Source organism: Ranitomeya variabilis, chromosome 3 (genome assembly GCF_051348905.1).
Source record: "Ranitomeya variabilis isolate aRanVar5 chromosome 3, aRanVar5.hap1, whole genome shotgun sequence".
NCBI lineage: Eukaryota > Metazoa > Chordata > Amphibia > Anura > Dendrobatidae > Ranitomeya > Ranitomeya variabilis.
The window spans coordinates 549,623,173-549,648,457 of NC_135234.1; the positions used below are offsets into that span (position 1 = coordinate 549,623,173).

Genomic DNA, 25,285 nt, shown 5'->3' on the forward strand with positions numbered 1-25,285 from the left:
CACCTACTCCCGGCACGGTCCCTGCTTCTTCCAGCGCTGCAGATTCTTCCTGTATTGAGCAGTCACAGTTACCGTTCAATACAGAAATGAATATGCGGCTCCACCCCTATGGGAGGTGGAGCCGCATATTCATTTCTGTAATGAGCGGGACCATGTGACCGCTCAGTGCAGGAAGAATCTGCAGTGCTGGAAGAAGCAGGGACATCCAGGGACCGTGCCGGGAGTAGGTAAGTATAATTAGAGAGCGGTGACGGCTCCCTGCTGCAGGTCACTCACAAATGGTGGATCATCATCAATCATGGGTCATTTCATTCTCCTTCACTCCTGTCCATGGGGCCCCTAAGTAGTCTGGGCCCCGTCGCAGCTGCGACCGCTGCGACCGCGGTAGTTACGCCCCTGCTTATCAGTATAAAAGACACCTGTCCACAACATCAAACAGTCACACTCCAAAGTCCACTATGGTGAAGACCATAGAGCTGTCGAAGGACACCGGAAACAAAATTGCATCCCTGCACCTGGCTGGGAAGACTGAATCTGCAATAGGCAAGCAGCTTGGAGTGATGACATCAACTGTGGGAACAATAATAAGAAAATGGAAGACATACAAGACCACTGAAAATCTCCCTCAATCTGGGGCTCCACGCAAGACCTCACCCCGTGATGACAAGAACGGTGAACAAAAATCCCAGAACCACATGGGGGGGACCTAGTGAATGACCTGCATAGAGCTGGGACCACTATAACAAAGGCTACTATCAGTAACACACTACGCCACCAGGGACTCAGATCCTGCAGTGCCAGACATATCCCCCTGCTTAAGCCAGTATATGTCTGGGCCTGTATGAAGTTTGCTAGAGAGCATTTGGATTATTCAGAAGAGTATTGGGAGAATGTCATATGGTCTGATGAAACCAAAGTAGAGCTGTTTGGTAGAAACAAAACTCATAGTGTTTGGAGGAGACAGGATACTGAGTTGCATTCAAAGAACACCATACCTACTGTGAAGCATGTGGGTGGCAACATCATGCTTTGGGGCTGTTTCTTTGCAAAGGGATCAGGATGACTGATCAGTGTACATGAAAGAATGAATGGGGCCATGTATCATGAGATTTTGAGTGCAAACTTCCTTCCATCAGCAAGGGCATTGAAGATGAAAAGTGGATGGGTCTTTCAGCATGATAATGATCCCAAGCACACCATCAGGGCAATTAAGGAGTGGCTTTGTAAGAAGCATATGAAGGTCCTGGAGTGGCCTAGCCAGTCTCTAGATCTCAACCTCATGGAAAACCTTTGGAGGGAGTTGAAAGTATGTATTGCCCAACGACAGGCCCAAAACATCATTGCTCTAGAGGAGATCTGCATGGAGGAATGGGCCAACATACCCCAACAGTGTGTGCCAACCTTGTGAAGACTTACAGAAAACGTTTCACCTCTGTCATTGCCAACAAAGGATATATAACAAAATATTGAGATGAACTTTTGTAAATGACCAAATACTTATTTTCCACCATAATTTGCAAAATAAATCTTGCCAAATTAGATAAGGTGATTTTTTGGATGTTGTCTCATTTTGACTCTCATAGTTGTGGTCTACCTATGGCGTTAATTACAGGCCTCTCTCATCTTTTTAGTGGGAGAACTTACACACTTAGTGGCTGACTAAATACTTTTCCCCCCACTGCATATTTTTTTTTTTTATTTGATTTTAAAAAATGTTTACAACTTTTTAAAAGACTTGTTTACTTATTCTCACTTTGGCACGTTCACTTTTTGCAGTCTGATCGCAGTTATAAGGTATAGCAATACAGGAGCATTGCTACACCTTATAACCTGTCAGTGCTGCAGACACAAGTTAGTTAGATTATTATTATAATTTATTATTATTTATTGTTATAGCGCCATTTATTCCATGGCGCTTTACATGTGAGGAGGGGTATACATAATAAAAACAAGTACAATAATCTTAAACAATACAAGTCACAACTGGTACAGGAGGAGAGAGGACCCTGCCCGCGAAGGCTCACAATCTACAAGGGATGGGTGAGAATACAGTAGGTGAGGATATAGCTGGTCATGCAGCGGTTTGGTTGATCGGTGGTTACTGCAGGTTGTAGGCTTGTCGGAAGAGGTGGGTCTTCAGGTTCTTTTTGAAGATTTCGATGGTAGGCGAGAGTCTGATGTGTTGTGGTAGAGGGTTCCAGAGTAGGGGTGATATGCGAGAGAAATCTTGTATACGATTGTGGGAAGAGGAGATAAGAGGGGAGTAGATAAGGAGATCTTGTGAGGATCGGAGGTTGCGTGTAGGTAAGTACCGGGAGATGAGGTCACAGATGTATGGAGGAGACAGGTTGTGGATGGCTTTGTACGTCATGGTTAGGGTTTTGTACTGGAGTCTCTGGGCAATGGGGAGCCAGTGGAGGGATTGACAGAGGGGAGAGGCCGGAGAATAGCGGGGGGACAGGTGGATTAGTCGGGCAGCAGAGTTTAGAATAGATTAGAGGGGTGCGAGAGTGTTCGAGGGGAGGCCACAGAGCAGGAGGTTGCAGTAGTAAAGGCGAGAGATGATGAGGGCATGGACTAGGGTTTTTGCAGATTCTTGGTTGAGGAATGAACGGATTCGTGAAATATTTTTGAGTTGAAGTCGGCAGGAAGTGGAAAGGGCTTGGATATGTGGTTTGAAGGAGAGATCAGCGTCAAGGATTACCCCGAGGCAGCGAGCTTGTGGGACTGGGGAGAGTGGGCAGCCATTTACTGTAAGATCATGCACTGCACAAGATCTAACTAACCTGCTAGTAACTGGTGACCCGGATGTCGTCATGATGACATCTGTATACCATGGGAACGATCGTCAGGGTCTCCGATCCAGGGGCAGAGGGGCCTTCTTCCGTCTGTCTGCTCACTAAATTTGGGGGTTAAGGTTCGGGAGCGGTGTGTGCCGCTACTGGCACTGAGAGCCGGGTGTCAGCTGTTAGAATCATGTGACACCTGGTGGCAATCGTGCACAGCTTCTGTGCTTGTAAAATCGCCAGGACGTCTCCATAGGGCCAAGGTTGTTGACTAAAAGCTGACCTGGACAGTTGGACACGTCTAAGGTCGTGCGGGGTAAAGGAGCTCTCTGAAGACCACATGTGATGGCGCAGTGTATTTACATGGTGCTCTTCAGAGCTCTGGTTCTCAGGGTCGTCGGTGGTCAGAACTGAGGTGACTGGACACTTGTCCTCTATCCAAAGGATAGTGTTTATCTTCCACACTTGAAGTAACCCACGTTTACAGGTTTTTTTTTTATTTGCCCACAGGAATATAGCAACTAATATCCCAATTCTGGCGCTCCTGAAGTGCAACGCCACCTATTCACCAACGTCACAGGAGATGTGGTGATGTGAAGGGTACATACAGAATAATACAGCGATGTGGACATTCATGTTATACATTAGATGAAATACATATTTATATAGGTCACGAGAAAAGTGAAAAGGGGCCAATTGGGGCTCTATCGCCAGGGGCCACATCACAGGAGCCGCAGTCGGGACGGAGCCAGCACTTCTGGCCTAGAGCCTCTGCTTCCCTGTCGCCTACGCTGGGCTTATGTCCGCCTGCAGCTGCCACTAGGGGGCGCCCGCTGTACAGGGATCCCTACAGCTCCCATGATCACTGTGACTACCCCAGCCAGCACGGTGTCAGCCCCAGGTGACCTACGCCCTGCATGGCGTCCTGAGTCCTCTCATAACGGGACCCACAGGAGCGTTACGTGTGAGGACACGGATGCTCTCCTTACATGTGACCCGTCCCGCCCCCTGACTAGTGAAGAATCCAGGTGCCGCGCACGGCCAGCTGTCCAATCACAGGGCAGGGGGCGGGGCCGTGCACTACGGAGTGACTGACCTAGAAGAAGTAGGTAGCGGCGCCCTTTGGCCAGTGCTGCGGCTCCGGTGCGGAGGGCAGAGCGCGGTGTGTGGCCGGTGCTGAGCATGGAGCTCGCACAGAAGGAGGGGAAAGCCAACCCGCTGCAGAAGGCCAACTTCTGCTCCAAGATCTTCTTCTGGTAAGAAGCCGGCTCCGCGGGACAGCACGTGTGCGCTACCGGTGCCAGTGCCTCCACTGACAGCGCCCGGCCGGGTGGTGACGGGACAGCCGGTCCACAGCCTGTCACACAACCGGTCCACAGCCGCCACAGCCGGTCACACAGCCGCCACAGCCGGTCACAGCCGCCGGGAAAAGTTTAAAGGAGTCTTCCATATAGAAATCTAAGACCAGGGACTATTAACTGTGTGCTCCCTCATTGCCCTCCCCAGGTGCTGCTGCGCCACCGTGTGAGCCTAGTGGTGACGTCATGTGGCATCAGTTCTGACAGAACGTGATGATGGTAGGGTGCCGTCACGTGATCATGATATTGATGACTTATGATGATTCTTCCGATTTAAGTTATTTGATGATGTTTTCATAGTGATGATGGCGTCATACGATAATAGTGATGTCATATGGTGATAGTGATTATAGCGGTTATGTGATGGTGAGTGCGATGACGTCGTGATGATGACATTGTGGTGATATTTAGCTATGTGATGCTGGTAATAGCGTTGGTCATTATAGTGATTACGTTATGTGATAATTCTGATGTCATGTGATGAGCGCATTAACCTCGTGGTGATAACGCTGATGATGGTGATTACGTTGTGTGATGATGGCATTGATATCATGCTACAATAATAATAATTATAGCATTTTCATAACTGATGTAACAAATTACAAAGGGTTTTTCCATCTCGTTCATTCAAAATCTGCAGAATCTTCCTTCTCTTCCAGTAGATGGCCGGATCCCATGCTATCATGTGTGGAAGGATCCTGCCTGTGCCGCGTACTCCAGTCATTTCGTGTTGGTACATGTATTTGTATGGGTTCCTCGTGGACCCTGTATCGGGCCCTGTGCACACCAGCTGCTATTATGTTCTATTCTGTATCCTAGCTGGTGGAACATGAGTTAACATGTCGGTGGCTGGCTTGAAGCGCAGTGAAATTACAGCTTTGGCACCAGCTGCTTTTGCTCAAGGTATATGGATGCTTGTGACATGGTGGTAATGGTGGTGAGTAACCTCCCAGCTATATGTATTCCTTGTTACACAAACTCTCCCAGTAAATGGCATGTGATGCGAATACTGGTTGTTTTCAGAGAATATTCTGTGGGGAGTGAGGATAGAGAATATTCTGCGGGGAGTGAGGATAGAGAATATTCTGCGGGGAGTGAGGATAGAGAATAATCTGCGGGGAGTGAGGATAGAGAATAATCTGCGGGGAGTGAGGATAGAGAATAATCTGCGGGGAGTGAGGATAGAGAATAATCTGCGGGGAGTGAGGATAGAGAATAATCTGCGGGGAGTGAGGATAGAGAATAATCTGCGGGGAGTGAGGATAGAGAATAATCTGCGGGGAGTGAGGATAGAGAATAATCTGCGGGGAGTGAGGATAGCTGCTACCCTAAGTAGTTAGCGATGTGCAGTAACTCCATCCAAAGCCAAAAGTTTATTTGGGGTTGGATTACAGTTTTACTAAAGAAGGAGATGAGAAATCATTTATTGTTCCAGTGCAACCAACATTATAGGAGGCCGACATATCAAATTAGGTGTAAAGTGTTGCCTCCTAGAGGGAACCTGTCACCTCCAGAAATGCTATTTAGCCTCAAATATAATCTGCAGGTAAATGGCGTTTAAATCATGTCTGGTAGGTTTAGGCCTCAATCACATGTAATGGTGAGATCCGTGGTCCTTGTCCATGTGCCATCTATATGTACCGGTACGTATATGACATCCGTGTATTCGTTTGCTGTCTGTGTGTCACATTTCTTATTATTATTAAGATTATTATTATTATTTATATAGCACCATTAATCACATCCGTGTGCCACGTACCATTAGCTGTTCCCATTCGCCAGGTACTGAAGGCAGCTCTCATCATTGTCACCTCATCTCCCTGAGATAATGATGGGAGTTGTATTCAGCACCCACTGTGTACTTCCTATGTGAAATAAAGAATTAAATTAAAAAGTATGTGCTCCCGTGTAATTTTGATAGCGAGCTGGGGTCTGATATTAATATTCAGCGAAGGGGACAATGTCCCAGAAGTCTATTAATAACAGCTCACAGCTGTCTGCTTTGCCGCTACTGGTTATTTTACAGGGGACCCCAGAAAAAAAATGACATTGACCCTCTATAAATTCAAACGAGCAAAGGCTAGACGGACAGCTGTGGGTTGATACTAATAGACTGGTAAAGGGGCCAGTAATATTGCTCCTACCATACCCAGGCTACCAACATCAGCCCTCAGCCGCCCCCGAAATGGCGCATCCATAAGAAGCGCCAATTCTTGCTCTTAGTCTCCGCACTTCCCACTTACCCTGGTTTGTATTGGCAGCTGACATCAAGCCCAGGGTTTAGTAATGGAGAGGTGTCAATACGACACTCTCATTACTAACCTCATAGTCAAATTGTAAAAAACCACAGCCTGAATAAAGTTCTTTATTAGAAATAAGCACACCTCCCCCTTTTACTCATTTATTTGAAAAATAAAGCAAAGTTATAGTCACCTGTCCGATGAGAAGATAATCCACGGATGCCCATGTCCCCTGTAAAAGACAAAAAATAACTTAAAAAAAACAAACAACTTATTGCTCACCTGCCCTTCGAGAAGATAATCCATTTGTCCCTTGACGAGTCTAGCCCTGCTACATCTAGATGCCATGCTAAACGTTGGCATGATGTGAGCGTTCAGCCTGGCATCCTAGAGAAACACTGAGCTGCTTGTGATGGCTCTGCTTCAGTGCTTCACAGTCTCGCGGTGACGTGAATAAGATGAGTCGAGCTCATAGCTGATGAACGCCGGTCACCTCACTGACTTTATCGCTAGCGGCGTGAGAAAGTTCATAAGGTACGAACTCCACTCACCTTATTCACGTCACGCAAGACACTGATGCTGCGCTATCATGCTCTGGATGGCAGGCTGAACGCTCTCATCATGCCAACGTTCAGATGTAGCAGAGCCACGCACCATGGACATGCGGGTTTTCACACGGATACATGGTGCGCACCTCCATTGAATACAGTGGGTATGCGTGTGTCCGTATTTGCATTCCTTAAAACAGCTATCAGTCAGTGTGCATGGGAGTGGTAAGCGCACTCATAGTGCAGTGAGTTTAACAACCCCCCAACCAGACTGATGACTGGAGTGACTTCATTCATGACTTCTCCCTATAGCGCTATTTTCAGTTAGCCTGACATACAGGATTTAAATACTATTTACATATAAATACTGTTTCTGGAGGTTATGTCTTGCCCTATGTTTTTCAAGGGCCTCCAGTGTTCATTTGCACTCATTTTAAAGTGAAACTAGCATTAAATTCATGCTGTCTGAACCACAGGCAGCGCCAATCAAAGCCTGGCATTGGTATTGTGGCAAGGTATCACTTACTCTGAAATTCTCCTGCATTTCAGTGAAAACGCCATTTGAAAAGCTGTCCGGGGACTATAGGGAGAGATGTGACGTCATGTGTGTAGGTAGGGAGAGACCCCACTCTGCTCTAGTTGATTGACAGGTCTGCCTTATGTACATGGGAGAGACCTGCCAATCAACTGGAGCGAGGTGGGGAGAACCTGGCCTGGGGGCACCACTGGACTGGTCACTTTTTTTTTTTTTCACTATAGTCCCTACCAACTTTTTATGTTTTCTTTAAAATGCCTGTGTCTATGGTAAAACATACTTGGTTGCAATACCCCAGCCAGGCTCTGATTTGTGCCACTCGTGGTTAAGGTAGGATTGTTAGTCACACTAAAGCTGTATTATGATCTTAATTGTCTGTTGCCAAATTATATATCCAAGAGATTTACGTGTACATGGTGAAAGACTGCTTGTGATTGATCACACAGTCACAAGCAGAACATCTGATGTACTGAGGAAAAAGTACATCCTTATATACAGTAGATTATCACTTATCATATTGGTCATTGGTAAAACCTTCTAATTTCTCCTCCCCCAGGAGGACTTTAATCAATATTCATTAGCTTTTATGATTCTTTTTACTTTGTAATAAAGAATGAAGTAATGCTTAGGAAGAGTGGACATGCTTCAATCAAATGCATATCCTTAACAGTATGAATCGAGTGACATATTCATAGCCTTTAATACATGTCACGGCGCCGCTCCACCCCCCCACTCGCCGACATACTTACCCTCTCCGGCGCGCTCCTCCTGCAGACGCGCGTTCTTCCTTCTCCTCCTGATTCACCGCAGCTTCCTGGTGTCCGTCGGGTGCGCATGCACACTCCATCTCCCTCTGCGCACGCCTCTTTGATATACTGGCACGCCGCTTCTCCTCTCTTTGACCCTGGAGGACCCTGACCTGGAAGTCCTTCTGCGTCTCTTCTATTTAAGGTAACTCTTCCTCTGCCTCCTTGCCTGATTGCCATTTGTCCTCATTTGACCCAGGTCCCTTCATACCTTGCTCTGTTCTGTGCGTCCGTCATACCCTGCCTGTGATGTGTTTCCGCCATATCCAGTCTGTCCTGGGCGTCCGCCATATCCTGCCTATTCTTAGTCTCAGTCATTGCCAGTCTGTCCTGTGTCTCCGTCATAGCCAGTTCAGTGTCTTTTCCACTCCTAATTCCTGTCCCCGGGTATCAGCTTCTGCGGCAATAGTCTCCCTCGGGCCTGCCCCTAACACTCCCTGTATTGGGGGTGGTCCATCAGGCCAGCTCACCCTTGGGAGGTTCGTTGTCGTGGATCTGCGGGTTCACTTTAGGAGTTCCGAAAGATCTGACAATACATAGACACCGAGTTCACTGTATGGTTGCTGGATAGTTTCTGGGTGACCCCTGTCAGCGGGAAGATTATCCATTAAACTGCTCATGCTGAACTTTAGAGACCAGGTCCCACCACTGCAGAGCATGGTCTGTCTTTGTGGCACTTGTGTACTTTATAACATCTTCCTTTCTTTGCTCACTTTAAGGGTATGTGCACACTCTCCGGATCCGCAGCGGATTTGGCCCTGCGGATCCGCAGTAGTTTTCCATGCAGTGTACAGTACCGTGTAAACCTATGGAAAACCAAATCTGCAGTGCACATGCTGCGGAAAATTTAGCGTGGAAATGCTGCGGTTTATTTTCTGCAGCATGTCAATTCTTTGTGCAGATTCCGTACCGTTTTACACCTAATCCATAATAGGATTCCGCAGGTGTATAACCGCAGGCGGAATCTGCATGGAATCTGCACAGAATACACAGAGCGTTTTACCTGCGGATTCTGCAGAATCAGTGCGGAAAAATCCGCAATGGAATCCACAACGTGTGCACATACCCTAAAGAAAGCACTGTTTTTTGGATAAAAAAAGGGTTAAGATACTAACATTATTATAATTATTTTTATTATTATTATTATTATTATTAATATAGCACCATTGATTCCATGGTGCTGTACATGAGAGGGTTACATACAAATTACAGATATCACTTACAGTAAGCAAACTAACAATTACAGACTGATACAGAGGGGCGAGGACCCTGTCCTTGCGGGCTTACATTCTACAGGATGGTGGGGAAGGAGACAATAGTTTGAGGGTTGCAGGAGCTCCGGTGTTGGTGATGCGGTAGCTTCATTAGTGGTGAGGAGGCAGCGGGGTCAGTGCAGGCTGTAGGCTTTCAAGAAGAGGTGGGTTTTCAGGTTCCGTCTGAAGGATCCGAATGTGGTTGATAGTCGGATGTGTTGGGGCAAAGAATTCCAGTGGATGGGGGATATTCGGGAGAAGTCTTGGAGGCGGTTGGGTGAGGAGCGAATAAGTGTGGAGGAGAGAAGGAGGTCTTGGGAGGACCGGAGATTACGTGAGGGAAGATATTGGGAGATTAGTTCAGAGATATATGGAGGAGACAGGTTATGGATGGCTTTGTCAGTTAGTATTAGTAATTTGAACTGGATACGCTGAGGGAATGGGAGCCAGTGAAGAGATTTGCAGAGGGGGGAAGCGGAGGAGTAGCGAGGAGAGAGATGAATTAGTCGGGCAGCAGAGTTAAGGATGGACTGGAGAGGTGCAAGGGTGTTAGCAGGGAGGCCACAGAAAAGGAGGTTGCAGTAGTCAAGGCGGGAGATGATGGGGGCATGCACAAGCATTTTACTAGATTGACAATTGAGGAAAGGACGGATTCTGGAGATATTTTTGAGCTGGAGGTGGAAAGAGCTTGGATGTGCGGTTTGAGGCACAGGGCAGAGTCAAGGGTTACTCCGAGGCAGCGGACTTCCGGTACGGGGGAAAGCATGATGTTGTTAATTGCGATAGAAAGGTCAGGTAAGGAAGATCTATGAGATGGAGGAAAGATGATGATTTCAGATTTGTCCACATTGAGTTTGAGGAAGCGAGAGGAGAAGAAGGATATGGCTGATAGACACTCCGGGATTCTGGACAGCAGAGAAGGTGACGTCTGGGCCAGAAAGGTAGATCTGAGTGTCATCAGCATAAAGGTGATACTGTAATCCATTAGACTTAATGAGTTGTCCCATGCCAAGTATATAGATTGAGAAGAGTAGGGGTCCTAGAACACAGCCTTAGGGGACTCCAACAGAGAGAGGGTGGGATGAGGAGGTAGTGTGGGAGTGGGAGACGCTGAATGTGTGGTTGGAAAGGTATGAGGAGATCCAGGATAGGGTGAGTTCTTTGATGCTTAAGGAGGAGAGGATCTATAGTACGAGGCAGTGGTCAACTGTGTCGAAAGCAGAGGACTGGTCTAGAAGGAGGAGCACAGAGTATTGTCCCTTAGCTTTGGCTGTAAGTAGGTCGTTGGTAATTTTGGTCAGGGCTGTCTCAGTTGAGTGATGGGGGCGGAAACCAGATTGTAGATTGTCAAAGAGCAAGTTAGATGAGAGGTGGGAGGAAAGTTCAGCGTGGACATGCTGCTCCAGGAGTTTGGAAGCGAATGGGAGCAGCGATATTGGGCGATAGCTAGACATAGCTGTTGGATCGAGGGTTGGCTTTTTAAGCATAGGCTTGATTGTGGCATGTTTGAAAGCAGAAAGGAAGGTGCCAGAAGTTAGTGATGGGTTGAAGAGGTGGGTTAGGGATGGGATAATGGTGGTGGTGAGGTTGGGGAGGAGATGGTATGGGGTCGAGCCCACAAGTTGTGAGGTGCGATTTGGAGAGGAGACAATTAAGCCCACCTTCAGTGATGTTGGATAGGGAGGTTATGGGGTTCGGGCATTGGTCTGGTATACAAAGGGGTTGTGGTGGTTGAACAATGAAGACTTGCCTTGTTTGGTCAATCTTATTTTTAAAGTGTGTGGCATAGTGCTCAGCAGAGATGAGGGAGGTTGGAGGGGACCGTGGGGGGTGGAGGAGGGAGTTAAAGGTTTTGAATAACTGTTTGGGGTTGTAGGATAGAGAAGATACGAGGGTTGTGAAGTAGGCCTGTTTAGCCGAGGTGAGAGCAGATTTAAAAGCGAGTGTTGCCTGTTTGAATGCAGTGAAGTCATCTTGCGAATGTGTTTTCTTCTAATACCGCTCTGCAACCCTGGACACTTGCTGGAGCTTTTTAGTGGTGTTATTGTGCCAGGGTTGTCTATTGATACGTCGCACTCTGCTATGAACGAGAGGGGCAACCGTGTCAATAGCTGATGTGAGAGTGGCATTGTAGAAAGCAGTGACACTGTTTGTGTTGTGGAGTGAGGATACGGATGCCAGTGGTAGGATAGAGTCAGAAAGTGTGTGGGTGTCTAGGTGTGCAAGGTTTCTGCGGGAGTGCTCATGTTGCTGGTCATGGGTGACCAGTGAGGAGGATAGGGATGAGAAGGTGAGCAGATGGTGGTCGGATAGAGGGAGAGGCGAGGTAGTGAAGTTAGATGGAGAGCACAGACGGGTGAAGACCAGGTCTAGTGTATGTCCGTCTGTGTGGGCGGCTGCGGAGGACCACTAAGTAAGTCCAAAAGATGAAGTAAGGGACAGAAGTTTGGAGGCTGTTGACTGAAGGGTATCAGTCGGGATGTTGAAGTCACCCATGATGATGGTGGGAATGTCAACAGAGCGAAAGTGAAGAAGCCAGGTGGAGAATTGGTCAATAAAGGCGGTGGCCGGGCCCGGGGGCCGGTATATGACGGCCACTTGGAGGTTGGAGGGAGAGTAGATGTGGACAGAGTAGACTTCAAAAGAGGGGAGGATAAGGGAGGCTAGAGGTGGGATTGGGTTAAAGGTGCAGTTTGAAGAAAGGAGAAGACCCTCTCCTCCACCATGTCTGTTGCCAGGGCGAGGGGTGTGGGTGAAGTGGAGGCTGCCATAACACAGCGCAGCAGGGGAGGCGGTGTCAAAGGGTGTTAGCCATGTTTCTGTGAGGCCGAGGAAGGCAAGATTTTGAGGGAGAATAAGGTCATGAATCACATGAAGCTTATTGCAGATTGTTTCCTTACCCTCACTGATTCTTTCTGGTTCCCCTGCCACACTTCTCTGTGCCCTCTGGCCTGATGTGTGGTCAGTCGGGATGATCACCTTCAGGTGACTGCATAGCAATGATTACAATTTTCCCAGCGTTAGCTCTGTTGTACCTTGTTGATGTTAGGCTCAAAATTTTCCCTGATTGCATGTGATTGTAAAGTCTAACTTGGGGGGGTCTCAAACTCTGCTTTATAAAATTTTTTTATTGATACTATTTTTTTTTTCTCTATACACCTTTTTGATCATTTTTTTTTTTAAACATTTTTGCTTTGTTTATTTTATTTAATGGCGTACACCGTATATGCTATGATATACTTTTATAGTTTGGCTCATTATGGATGTGGTGGTGACAAACATACACTTTATTGGTTTACTTTAGTGTATATATACATATATGTATAATATACAGTTGCAGAATTTTGCTTTCTTGGCCTTTTTTCAGACAATATGAATAACACCAAAACTTTTTCTCCACTCATGGTTAGTGGTTGGGTGAAGCCATTTATTGTCAAACTACTGTGTTTTCTGTTTGTAAATCATAATGACAACCCAAAACACCCAAATGATCCTGATCAATAGTTCACATACCCTGGTGATTTTGGCCTGATAACATGCACAGAAGTTGACACAAATGGATTTGAATGGCTACTAAAGGTAACATCCTCACCTGTGACCTGTTGGCTTGTAATCAGTGTGTGTGCATAAAAGCTGAGTGAGTTCCTGGGATCCAGACAGACTCTTGAATCTTTCATCCAGCCACTGACGTTTCTGGATTGAGTCATGGGGAAAGCAAAAAAAAATTGTAAACGGATCTGTATCTATCAATACACGGTATTAAGAAATGGGGTATGTGAACTTATGATCAGGGTCATTTGGTTGTCTTGGGTTGTCATTATGACTTAAAAAGAGAAAACACAATAGTTTGACAATAAATGGCTTCACTCAACCACTAACCATGAGTGGAGAAAAAGTTTTGGCATTATCATTCATATTCTCTGAAAAAAGGCCAATAAAGGAAAAATTCTGCTGGGGTATGTAAACTTTTGAGCACAACGGTATTGCAAAATATTTTTTCATGCTTTTTTTTTATTTTTACAATTTTGTTTTCTCCATATCTCCACAACTGTAATACTGTCTTACAATTAGCACTATATAGCAATTCTGTCAAACATCTTGTAGTAATGTGCCCCATCCTGGTCCTATTCTTGTAGTAATGTGCCAATCCTAATCCTCATTTTGTACTAATGCCCCATCCTGGATCCCTTCTTGTAGTAATGTTCCCATCGTCATCTTGTAATAGTGCTCCATTCTGGTCCCCATATTATAGTAATGTCCCCAATTGTGCCATTCTTAACATTACTCATGTGGCCCGCAGGCATCGTAGATCCCTTGACGATTGCAGATCGGTCCAGGGGTCTGCCGACGGCAGCGCTTTATTTCAGTTGGACGCACAGCAATACCAATGCCAACCGCTGGCCAATGAGAAGCCAACAGCTGACATCGGCTCGGTGGTGTATGGCAACACTGTCATGTGCCGCCACTCCGATTTCAGCTGCTGGCCTCTGGCTGGTGGCTGGCATTGGTATAGCTGTCAAAGTAAGATTTACTAAGTTTTTGGGGCTTACAAATATAGATACAATGCTGATATATAGAAGGGTGTTGTTCAGTAGTAATGGCTCTGCCCTTTGTGTGTATGGATTGGGTGGGTTATGCTTGCAGGGTTCTGCATCTCATACATGACAGCATGATTAGTTAGGTGGTAAAACCTCTAGTCATTTCCAGTTTTCTATTCTGTCTTGTGGGTTATGAAGATAACTTTCACACATGAATCAAGTAGCAACAGCAAGTTTTAGCTCAAGGCTTGACATAATTCCTGGCTGTTACCCCCTAACCACAAACCTTCCATCTAGATTGGGACAAATAAGGCATTTGGTGGGAAAATAGCAATAATGAAGGATCCACCTGAGGTGAATGAAGACCTATGTTGATTCCTAGTTATTGTCAAGGATCTTTCTAGTGTTGACATTCACAGATAATGTCTTACCAGGAGTATGGTCTCCAAACTATAGAGCAACCTGGTACATGTAAATATCTATAACAGTGCATATGATATTTATTACCTAGTTCAGTGTTTTCATTTGTGATCCTACAGATGAATTGCCAGTGTACTTTTATGGAATTTGATGTTTTTCAATGCTAGTTACCCTTCTATCAATTAGAGTCTTACTGTAAGGTTGTGTAATCTCTGGCTACTTCCCCTTCTCATTGATTTGTTCCTTCTAGTGTACACACATTTGGGGAAACTGTAACCAATTCACTTCTTGTAGACAGCATGTGATTGTTCCATGACTTGACAGATTTTGTGACAATCACCCAAAGTAATCTGAGAAAATTGCTTTGTATATTGCTCGCTTTCAGTGTGGGTGGCTTAATATTTACCTTTTGTAGATTGGAGGGCTCTTTATGTAATTGGGCTTTCTATGGTTGCAGATCATCATGGTTCTTAGGATTTTTCATATTTAATAGATCATTGCATAGAATTCACTGTCCACGGCTTTCGTTCAGCTGTGCGGGTTTTTTAACAGCCACAGGCTTTATTGCGAGCCATGGCGAATTGATGAACGAATGACCTGTAGGAAGATCAATCTCGTGCAAGCCTAAATATGTCCACCAGAGTCTTCTCTGCTGATATCTAGATAGTTAGATACCGGGTTGCTCCTCTTCTCCATGATCCTTCTATTCATCTGACATGATGCGCTTCTCCAGTGATTTCTCTCTTCGTTTGATGTGTCTAAAGTAGGCAAGTCATGTCTTGATGATCCTTGCTTAGAGTGACATGTCTGGCTTGATTTGTTTCAAGATTGATTTGATTGTTCTTCTCGCCATCCATGGCATTGATAACATTGTTTTCCAGCACCACATTTCGAAGGCTTCGATTCCACTTCTGTAACGTTACTTTATCATCCATGTTTTTCATCCGCAAGTTAACGCAGAAAAGACTAAACCATGTACGAGCCATATCTTCGTCACCAGTGACATGTTCCTTGACTTGAAGACCTTGTCCAGTGACTTCATTGTAATTTACCAATAGCTATTATTTGACTTCCTGTGTCCGCCGCTAAATGTTGAGTTATCATCTGTCCTAGTTTGTTCAAGTCCTTTACAACTTACAGTTCATCACGAATGTGTCCCAGTTGTACTTGACAGTAGTCAGTATCTTTGTCTGCGTTGTATTGCATAGCAGAACTGTTTGAGCTTTCCATTTAGACACTCCTTAATACCGTATATACTCGAGTATATGCCGACCCCCCCCCCCCCCCCTAATTCTGCTTAAAAAAACTGGGAAAACTTATTGACTCGAGTATAAGCCTATGGTGGAAAATGCAGCAGCTACCGGTAAATGTCAAAAATAAAAATCGATACCAATAAAAGTAAAATTAATTGAGACATCAGTAGGTTAAGTGTTTTTGAATATCCATATTGAATCAGGAGCCCCATATAATGCTCCATACAGTTCATGATGGGCCCCATAAGATGCTCCATACAAAATAGGCCCCATATAATGCTCCATAAAGTTTACGATGGGCCCCATAAGATGCTCCATATTAAAATATGTCCCATATAATCCTGCATAAAGGTTAATAATGGCCCCATAAGATGCTCCATAGACACATTTGCCCAATATGATGCTGCACAAACGTTATGGCCCCATAAGATGCTCCATAAAGATAGTTGCCCCATATAATCCTGCACAAATGTTGATTATGGCCCCATAAGATGCTGCATACAGACAGTTGCCCCATTTGCTGTTGCTGCGATAAAAAAAAAATCATACTCGCCTCTCGTCGCTCAGGCCCCCGGCACTTTAAATATTCACCTTTCCTCTTTCCGGCTGCCGCTCCGTCTTCAGAGTCTTCTACACTGACGTTCAGGCAGAGGGAGCGCACTAACCACGTCACCGCGCCCTCTGACCTGAGCATGGGAGGTGGAGCTGCATATTCATTACTGTAATGAGCGGTACCATGTGACCACTCAGTACAGGAAGAAGCTGAGGCGCCGGGAGAACCAGGGACCTGCAAGGACCGCGCCAGGAGCAGGTGAGTATTATTAGACAGCCCCCACTCCCCTTCCCCTGCCGACCCCTGTGTATGACTCGAGTATAAGCCAAGAGGGGGACTTTCAGCCCCCCAAAAATGGGCTGAAAATCTCGGCTTATACTCGAGTATATACGGTACTTAACAAAAAAGTGTGAAACAACTGAAAATATGTCTTATATTCTAGGTTCTTCAAAGTAGCCACCTTTTGCTATGATGACTGCTTTGCACACTCTTGGCATTCTCTTGATGAGCTTCAAGAGGTAGTCACCGGGAATGGTCTTCCAACAATCTTGAAGGAGTTCCCAGAGATGCTTAGCACTTGTTGGCCCTTTGGTCTGGTGACTGTGGAGGCCAGGTCATCTGGCGTACCACCCCATCACTCTCCTTCTTGGTCATATAGCCCTTACACAGCCTGGAGGTGTGTTTGGGGTCATTGTCCTGTTGAAAAATAATTGATGGTCCAAGTAAACGCAAACCAGATGGAATAGCATGCCGCTGCAAGATGCTGTGGTAGCCATGCTGGTTCAGTATGCCTTCAATTTTGAATAAATCTGCAACAGTGTCTCCAGCCAAGCACCCCCACACCATCACACCTCCTCCTCCATGCTTCACGGTGGGAACCAGGCATGTAGAGTCCATCCGTTCAGCTTTTCTGCGTCGCACAAAGACACGGTGGTTGGAACCAAAGATCTCAAATTTGAACCCATCAGACCAAAGCACAGATTTCCACTGGTCTAATGTCCATTCCTTGTGTTCTTTAGCCCAAACAAGTCTCTTCTTTCCTAGCAGCTATTTCACCATGAAGGCCTGCTGCACAAAGTCTCCTCTTAAGGCCGGGATCACACATACGCGAGATACAGCCGAGTCTCGCAGGTGAAAACCCAGCTCTGGCGCCGGCACTCCGGAGCGGAGCATGTAGCTCCATGTATTGCTGTGTGGCTGCATGCTCCGCTCCGGAGTGCTGGCGCCAGAGCTGGGTTTTCACCTGCGAGACTGGGCCGTATCTTGCGTATGTGTGATCCTGGCCTAACAGTTGTTGTAGAGATGTGTCTTCTGCAAAAACTCTGTGTGGCATTGACCTGGTCTCTAATCTGAGCTGCTGTTAACCTGCGATTTCTGAGGCTGGTGACTCAGATAAACATATCCTAGAAGCAGAGGTGACTCTTGGTCTTCCTTTCCTGGGACGGTCCTCATGTGAGCCAGTTTCTTTGTAGCGCTAGTAAAAATAGATACCAATAAAAGTAAAATTAATTGAGACATCAGTAGTTTAACTGTTTTTGAATATCCATATTGAATCAGGAGCCCCATATAATGCTCTATACAGTTTATGATGGGCTCCATAAGATGCTCCATATTAAAATATGCCCCATATAATCCTGCACAAATGTTGATTATGACCCCATAAGATGCCCCATACAGATATTTGCCCCCATATCATGCTGCACATGGCCACATAAGATGCCCCATACAGATATTTGCCCCCATATCATGCTGCACATGACCCCATAAGATGCTCCATACAGATATTTGCCCCATATCATGCTGCACATGGCCACATAAGATGCCCCATACAGATATTTGCCCCCATATCATACTGCACATGGCCACATAAGATGCTCCATACAGATATTTGCCCCCATATCATGCTGTACATGGCCACATAAGATGCCCCATACAGATATTTGCCCCCATATCATGCTGCACATGGCCACATAAGATGCCCCATACAGATATTTGCCCCATATCATGCTGCACATGGCCACATAAGATGCCCCATACAGATATTTGCCCCCATATCATACTGCACATGGCCACATAAGATGCTCCATACAGATATTTGCCCCCATATCATGCTGCACATGGCCACATAGATGCCCCATACAGATATTTGCCCCCATATCATGCTGCACATGGCCCCATATAATGCTGTACAGGGCCCCATATAATGCTGCACATGGCCACATAAGATGCCCCATACAGATATTTGCCCCCATATGCTGCACATGGCCACATATAATGCTGCACAGGGCCCCATATAATGCTGCACATGGCCACATTAGATGCCCCATACAGATATTTGCCCCCATATCATGCTGCACATGGCCACATAAGATGCTCCATACAGATATTTGCCCCATATGCTGTTGCTGCGATTAAAAAAATAAAAAAATTACATACTCACCTCTCCGGCCCCCGGCACTTGCTAAAGTAACCTGCTCCCCGTTCCACCGCTGACCGCTGCTGTGTCTTCCCATCCTCTGCACCGACGTTCAGGAAGAGGGCGGCACGCACTAATCGCGTCACCGCGCCCTCTGACATGAGTGTCACTGCGGAAGACACAGCGGCGCCGACGGTGGAACGAGGAGCAGGTGACTATCGCGCACTGCCCCCGTCACACTTACCTGCTCCTGGCGCCGTCGCTGCACGTCTGTTCCCTGGCGCCGCATTTTCTTTCTGTACTGAGCGGTCACCGTTACCGCTCATTACAGTAATGAATATGCGGCACAACCCCTATGGGAGGTAGGTGAGTATAAATAGACAGCCCCCGCTCCCCCTCCCCTGCCGACCCCTGGGTATGACTCGAGTATAAGCCGAGAGGGGGACTTTCAGCCCAAAAAAGTGGGCTGAAAATCTCGGCTTATACTCGAGTATATACGGTATTTTTCTTCTCTTTCAGGTTACATCAGGGCTTACCTACAGCATTACAGAATGCTGTAGATAAGCTCCTGATGGCGGTGGCCTTAGCTTATAGGCGAATTTTGAGGTGACAGATTCCCTTTAAAGCCGCAATGCTCCTCTGAGAAATATGCTAGTTATGCTAATTGTCTTTTCAGAGAGGAAGAGAGCTAGAACTCCAGTGCCACCTATTGGAAGGTAGCAATCCTACAAGTCAGTCGACCCTTTAATGAACCTTGTCACATGACTTAGGATAATAGCCAAACCAGAACCTCAATTTGCCGACACTGTGTTTCGGGGTACTGCCCCTCCTCTGTGCGAAGCGGAGATCTGGTTTGGCTGTGTTGATATGTAAAATTTGTTTATATTCACTTACCGTATATACTCGAGTATAAGCCGAGATTTTCAGCCCAAATTTTTGGGCTGAAAGTGTCCCTCTCGGCTTATACTCGAGTCATGATCGGTGGTGGGGTCGGCGGGTGAGCACTGTCATATACTTACCTAGTTCCGGCGTTCCTGTCGCTCCCCCTGCCTGTCACACTGTCTTCGGTGCCGCAGCCTCTTCCCCTGAGCGGTCACGTGGGACCGCTCATTAGAGAAATGAATAGGCGGCTCCACCTCCCATAGGGGCGGAGCCGCCTATTAATTTCTCTAATCAGCGGTGCCGGTGACCGCTGACAGAGGAAGAGGCTGCGGCACCAAAGAACAGCTGTCTGGGGGAAGGAGCGGGACGCCGGGAGCAGGTAAGTATGACATATTCACCTGACCTCGTTCCACACGCCGGGCGCCGCGCCATCTTCCCGGCGTCTCTCCGCTCTGACTGTGCAGGTCAGAGGGCGCGATGACGCATATAGTGTGCGCGCCGCCCTCTGCCTGATCAGTCAGTGCAGAGAGACGCCGGGAAGATGGCGCCGAGGAGCTGCGGAAAGAGAGGTGAGTATGTGTTTATTATTTTTATTGCAGCAGCAGCAGCTATGGGGCAATAATGGACGGTGCAGAGCACTATATGGCACAGCTATGGGGCAATAATGGACGGTGCAGAGCACTATATGGCACAGCTATGGGGCAACGGTGCAGAGCACTATATGGCACAGCTATGGGGCAACGGTGCAGAGCACTATATGGCACAGTTATGGGGCAACGGTGCAGAGCATTATATGGCACAGTTATGGGGCAACGGTGCAGAGCACTATATGGCACAGCTATGGGGCAATGGTGCAGAGCATTATATATATGGCACAGCTATGGGGCAACGGTGCAGAGCATTGTATATATGGCACAGCTTTATGTGGAGTATCTATGGGGCAATGGTGCAGAGCATTGTATATATGGCACAGCTTTATGTGGAGCATCTATGGGGCCATAATGAACGGTGCAGAGCATTATATGTGGCACAGCTTTATGTGGAGCATCTATGGGGCCATAATGAACAGTATGGAGTATCTATTTTTAATTTTGAAATTCACCGGTACCTGCTGCATTTTCCACCCTAGGCTTATACTCGAGTCAATAAGTTTTCCCATTTTTTTGTGGCAAAATTAGGGGGGTCGGCTTATACTCGGGTCGGCTTATACTCGAGTATATACGGTATATAGCGCCATGAATTTCACAGTGCTGTCCATCGCTGTCCCCATTGGGGCTCACAATCTAGATTCCCTATCAGTAAGTCTTGGAGTGTGGGAGGAAACCCATGCAAACACAAACTCCTTGCTAATGTTGTCATTAATGGGATTTGAACCCAGAACCTCTTTGCTGCAGTGCTAACCACTGAGCCATTGAGTCTCCTGTTCCTCATTTTTTTTTTCTTTAACTCCGTGTTCCCTATGTGTTAATATGGGTATTTAGTCATGTCCTGTGGATTTAACAAACTTATAGCCAGAAATTTCATATGCCTGTAGGATGTCGATTTTATCCATACTCTTTATTTGTATACAGAAAATCTGTAAGTACATTCAATAATCTGAAATTATATACCATTCCATGTCTATATACATTGTACTAAGCAGACCTTGCTCTGCCAGTTCTCAGCATTTACACAATTTTGAGTTTTCATACTTGGTAGAATTATTCACAGACTGGATTTACAGAGGCGCCAGTCAAGGACATCTTAGATTACCAAGGCTGTATACGATAACACACGCCTTTTTAATAAAGTAATTAAAACTTTTCACCCCATTTACAGTAGCAGACTAGAAGTGGTTTGCTTTGGATAACCAGCTGATTGCATGGAGTCTTGTTCCTGAATGTCCTACATTTTGCAATGTCTTGATCTCCGCTCCTGGAATATGACATTGTAAAATGTATGGAGCTGAGTGTAGTTTTGGTAGAACTCGCATGCAGCATGACATTGCTCATACAGCCAGACAATTTTCTCTTATCACACTGCTAAATGGGAATCTTGGCTGCTCTCCATTATTTAGCTCTTCCTGCTTATTCCAGTGCACTAATTTCCCATCAGGATTGAGAAAATTGGTTAATGGTTTGGAGGAAATAGTGTTTTTGTTCTTTGATGCAAAATTATCCAACCTAGATGTAGCCAATTTTATACTGAAATATTCCAAAATGTTTTGAGGAGTTCTGATAATAAAGGGATTTGCAGGGACTTGCTCCATGTGATTCCAGCTTGCTTTTGCTGAAAGTCTGAGAGGAATTTTGGCTTAGGGTAAGTTCACAATAGAAGTTTTTTCAACTTTTTTTTATTTTTTTTCCTCTGCAGCAAAACCTAATCTCTTGGCAGGAAAGAAGCTGCAGAAAAAAAAGCATGTTTCCTAGTTTTTTGCGGCGTTTGTTCTGTTTTTTTTTTTTTTTTGGTGGTTTGGCTAGATTTGTCTGTGTGCCTGCTGATAATGTTTAATGTTGGAAAAAAGGGCCTATTCCATAGAATCTGGTTTTGGCACAAAAAACGCAGCAAAATATGATGCCTTCTTTTTTTCACCACCCATTCAAATCAATGGGTGAAAAACCCTGACAAAGCTCTATTAAAAAAAAAAAAAAAGTGACATGCTCCAAAAACCATGCAAGGCACAAAATACAGTACTGATGACAAAAAAAAGTGTGTGCATGAGATTTCTGAAATCTCAAGCTTTGCTAGCACTGTAAATGCAGCTGAAAATTAGCATAAAGAAGCAAAAAAATGCCTAGTATGAACTTAGTCTTAGGCCAGAGTCACACTACCATAAAATACAGGCGAGTGCTATGTGAGAAAACATCATATAGCACTTGGCCTGATGTTAATCTATGGGGCAGCTCACATCACAGTTTATTTTCTCAGGTGTATTCGGCGTGCGTATAAAATTGCAACAGGTTGCGATTGGCGCTAGAAGAAAAGTCAGCAATTCAGCAGCCGCGTAGTGTAAAATCACAGCAGGAGCCGACAGGATAGAATAGATGGATTACATACAGTAAAGACACATAGAATAGATATACATGTATGTCAGTGACTTATACAATTAGTTCAGAGTGTGTGCAGCTTACTAACATGTATTTAATTAATGAGATTATTTTTCTGAAAATACTGGCGAGGGAAAGACAATTGCTCATGGCCAATGTCGTGGCCAATGTTTATAGCCTGGGAAGGGGGTAATACCCATAGAGCTTCCCAGGCTATTAATATCATCTAACAACTACTCTATACTTGGCTTTTACTGACTATTAAAATGGGGGACCCTAAAAAAAAATCAAAAAAAAAAAATCATGGGGTCCCCCTATAATTAACTCCTTTCCAAAGTTGGGCGTAATAGTACACCCATGTCGGCATCCCTCCCATTGATGTGGGCTCTGGTGCTGAGCCTACATCTTTCCCTGCACATGTCAGCTGTTTTTAACAACTTACATGTGCCTCTAACAGCCTCGGGTGGAATTGCAATCCACCCGCTGCTGTTAACCTGTTAAATGCCGTTGTCAGTCTCTGAGAGCAGCCTTTAACTCATGCTTCCGGTAAGTGTGCCTGAAATGCCGCCCATCGGTGACCCCTGTCACGTGATAGTGGGTCACTGATGGGTTGGCATGACAGCCAGAGGTCTCCTGCAGGCCTCTATGGTTATCATTGCCAGATTGCTATGAGTGCTGCCCGGTGGTCGGCGCTCATATCAAGTAAGCATTTCTTCTACATACAGGCGATCTGATCATGGCCTGTGTGTAGCAGAGGCAATCGGACAACTGCAGCTTCTAGTCTCCCATGTAGACTATTGAAGCATTCAAAAAGTAAAAAAAAAAAAAAAAGTTAAAATCAAAACCCCCTTTTGCCCCATTCAAAACAAAATAAAACCCTAAAAAAAATTCAGACATACACATGTTTGGGCGATTCTGAATGCAGCAATGCCAATCTATCAATGTAAAAAAAGAATTAACCCGATCGGTAAATGGTGTAAAGATAAAACATTAAAAACACCAGAAATGCATTTTTTTTGGTCCCTGCTACATTGCAATAAAATGCAATACCGGGCGATCAAAAGATCGTTTTTTCACCAAAATGGCATCAATAAAAACGTCAGCTCGGCGTGCAAAAAATAAGCCCTCACCCAGCCCCAAATCCCGAAAAATGGAGATGCTCTCGGAAAATTGCGCATTTTTTTTTTTTACCACGTAAACAAAGAACCTATATATGTTTGCAGTCTATGAACTCGTACTGACCTGAAGAATCATGTGGAATTGCACTTTTTTTGCAATTTCACCACACTTGGAATATTTTTCCCATTTTGCAGTATACAGTATGTTAAAACCAAGGGTGTCGTTCAAAAGTACAACTTGTCCCACAAAAAAACAAACCCTTAAATGGCTATTTTGACCGAAAAATAAGCTATGTCTCTGGGAAGATGGGGATCAAAAAAACGTAAAACGAAAATAGTTCCGGCCATGAAGGCGTTAATCAGCAAAGGTTATGCAGACAGCTGTGGGCTGATATTAATTGGCTTGGAAGAGGCCATGGATCCTGCCTCCCCCCCCGCTTCCCAGGTTAAAAACATCCGCTCTCGGCCGACCCAGAAAAGGCGCATATCTAAGACGTGCCAATTCTGGCACTTAACCTTGCTCTTCCCACTTGCCCTGTAGCTGTGGCAAGTGAGGTTGCGGTTGGGGGGTTGTCAGGTGACATCAAGCCCCGAGCCTAGTAATGGAGAAGCGTCAATAAGATGCCCCATTACTAACCCCATAGTCATATTGTCTAAAAATGCAGACACCTAGAATAAAGTCCTTTTAATTGAAAGAATTAGACTCCTTTAATAAATCTTATTTAAACCATACTTACAACCTGCAATAGAATTAAAATAAAAAACAACTATATACCTCACCTTTCTGCAGAGAAGATGATAATCCATTTGTCCCACGACGGGTCTAGCTGTGCTACATCTAGATGGCAAGCTGCATTGTTGCATCATGCGACCATACAACCTGTCATCCAGCAGAGATACTGAGCAGCGTGTGCTCAGTGTCTCCCTGTGAACTCCTATTACCTGCCTGACTGCACCACGAGTGTCCACACTGCCAAAAGTACAAAGTCATGGTTTTTAAACAGTATCACTGTGCTTGATTGGCTAGCAAACTCATCTGAACTTAACCCCAAAGAGAATCTATGGGGTATTGTCAAGAAGAAGAGGAGAGACCCCAGACCAAACAATGCAGATGAGCTGAAAGCTGCTATCAAAGCAACCTGGGCTTCCATAACACCTCAGCAGTGCCACAGACTGATCGCCTCTGTGCCACGCCGCATTGATGCAGTAATTTATGCAAAAGAAGCCCCGACCATGTATTGAGTGCATTTACTGAACATACATTTCCATAGGCCAACATTTCATATTTTAACCCCTTTCTGCCAGCTGACGGAATAGTACGTCAGCTGGCAGAACCCCCGCTTTGAGGTGGGCTGCGGCGGTGAGCCCACCTCAAAGCCGCGACATGTCAGCTGTCAAATGCTGACAGCGGCATTTAACTAGCGCTCCCGGCCTCTATGATTGGTGATGGCCGATTTCTTTGAGCGCCACCCTGTGGTCGGCGTTCAAAGCAACCCTGCATTTCTGCTACATAGAGGTGATCTGTGCTTCACCTCTATGTAGCAGAGGCGATC

The 25,285-nt window shown here is 45.7% G+C and overlaps 1 protein-coding gene across 3 annotated transcripts in view; it reads left to right on the forward strand.

The window, feature by feature from the left end:
- The first annotated feature begins 3,833 nt into the window (after nt 1–3,833).
- ABCC4 (ATP binding cassette subfamily C member 4 (PEL blood group)) overlaps nt 3,834–25,285 on the forward strand; it is a 376,997-nt gene continuing 355,545 nt past the window's right edge. For 2 of the 3 annotated variants that reach the window (XM_077297155.1, XM_077297157.1), the window contains exon 1: nt 3,834–4,042. In XM_077297155.1, coding sequence (XP_077153270.1) covers nt 3,969–4,042 — 74 coding nt within the window. In that variant the 5' untranslated portion in view covers nt 3,834–3,968. Of the gene's footprint in view, nt 4,043–4,318; nt 4,364–25,285 lie in introns of those variants that run through there. The other variant, XM_077297156.1, reaches the window with a different exon arrangement.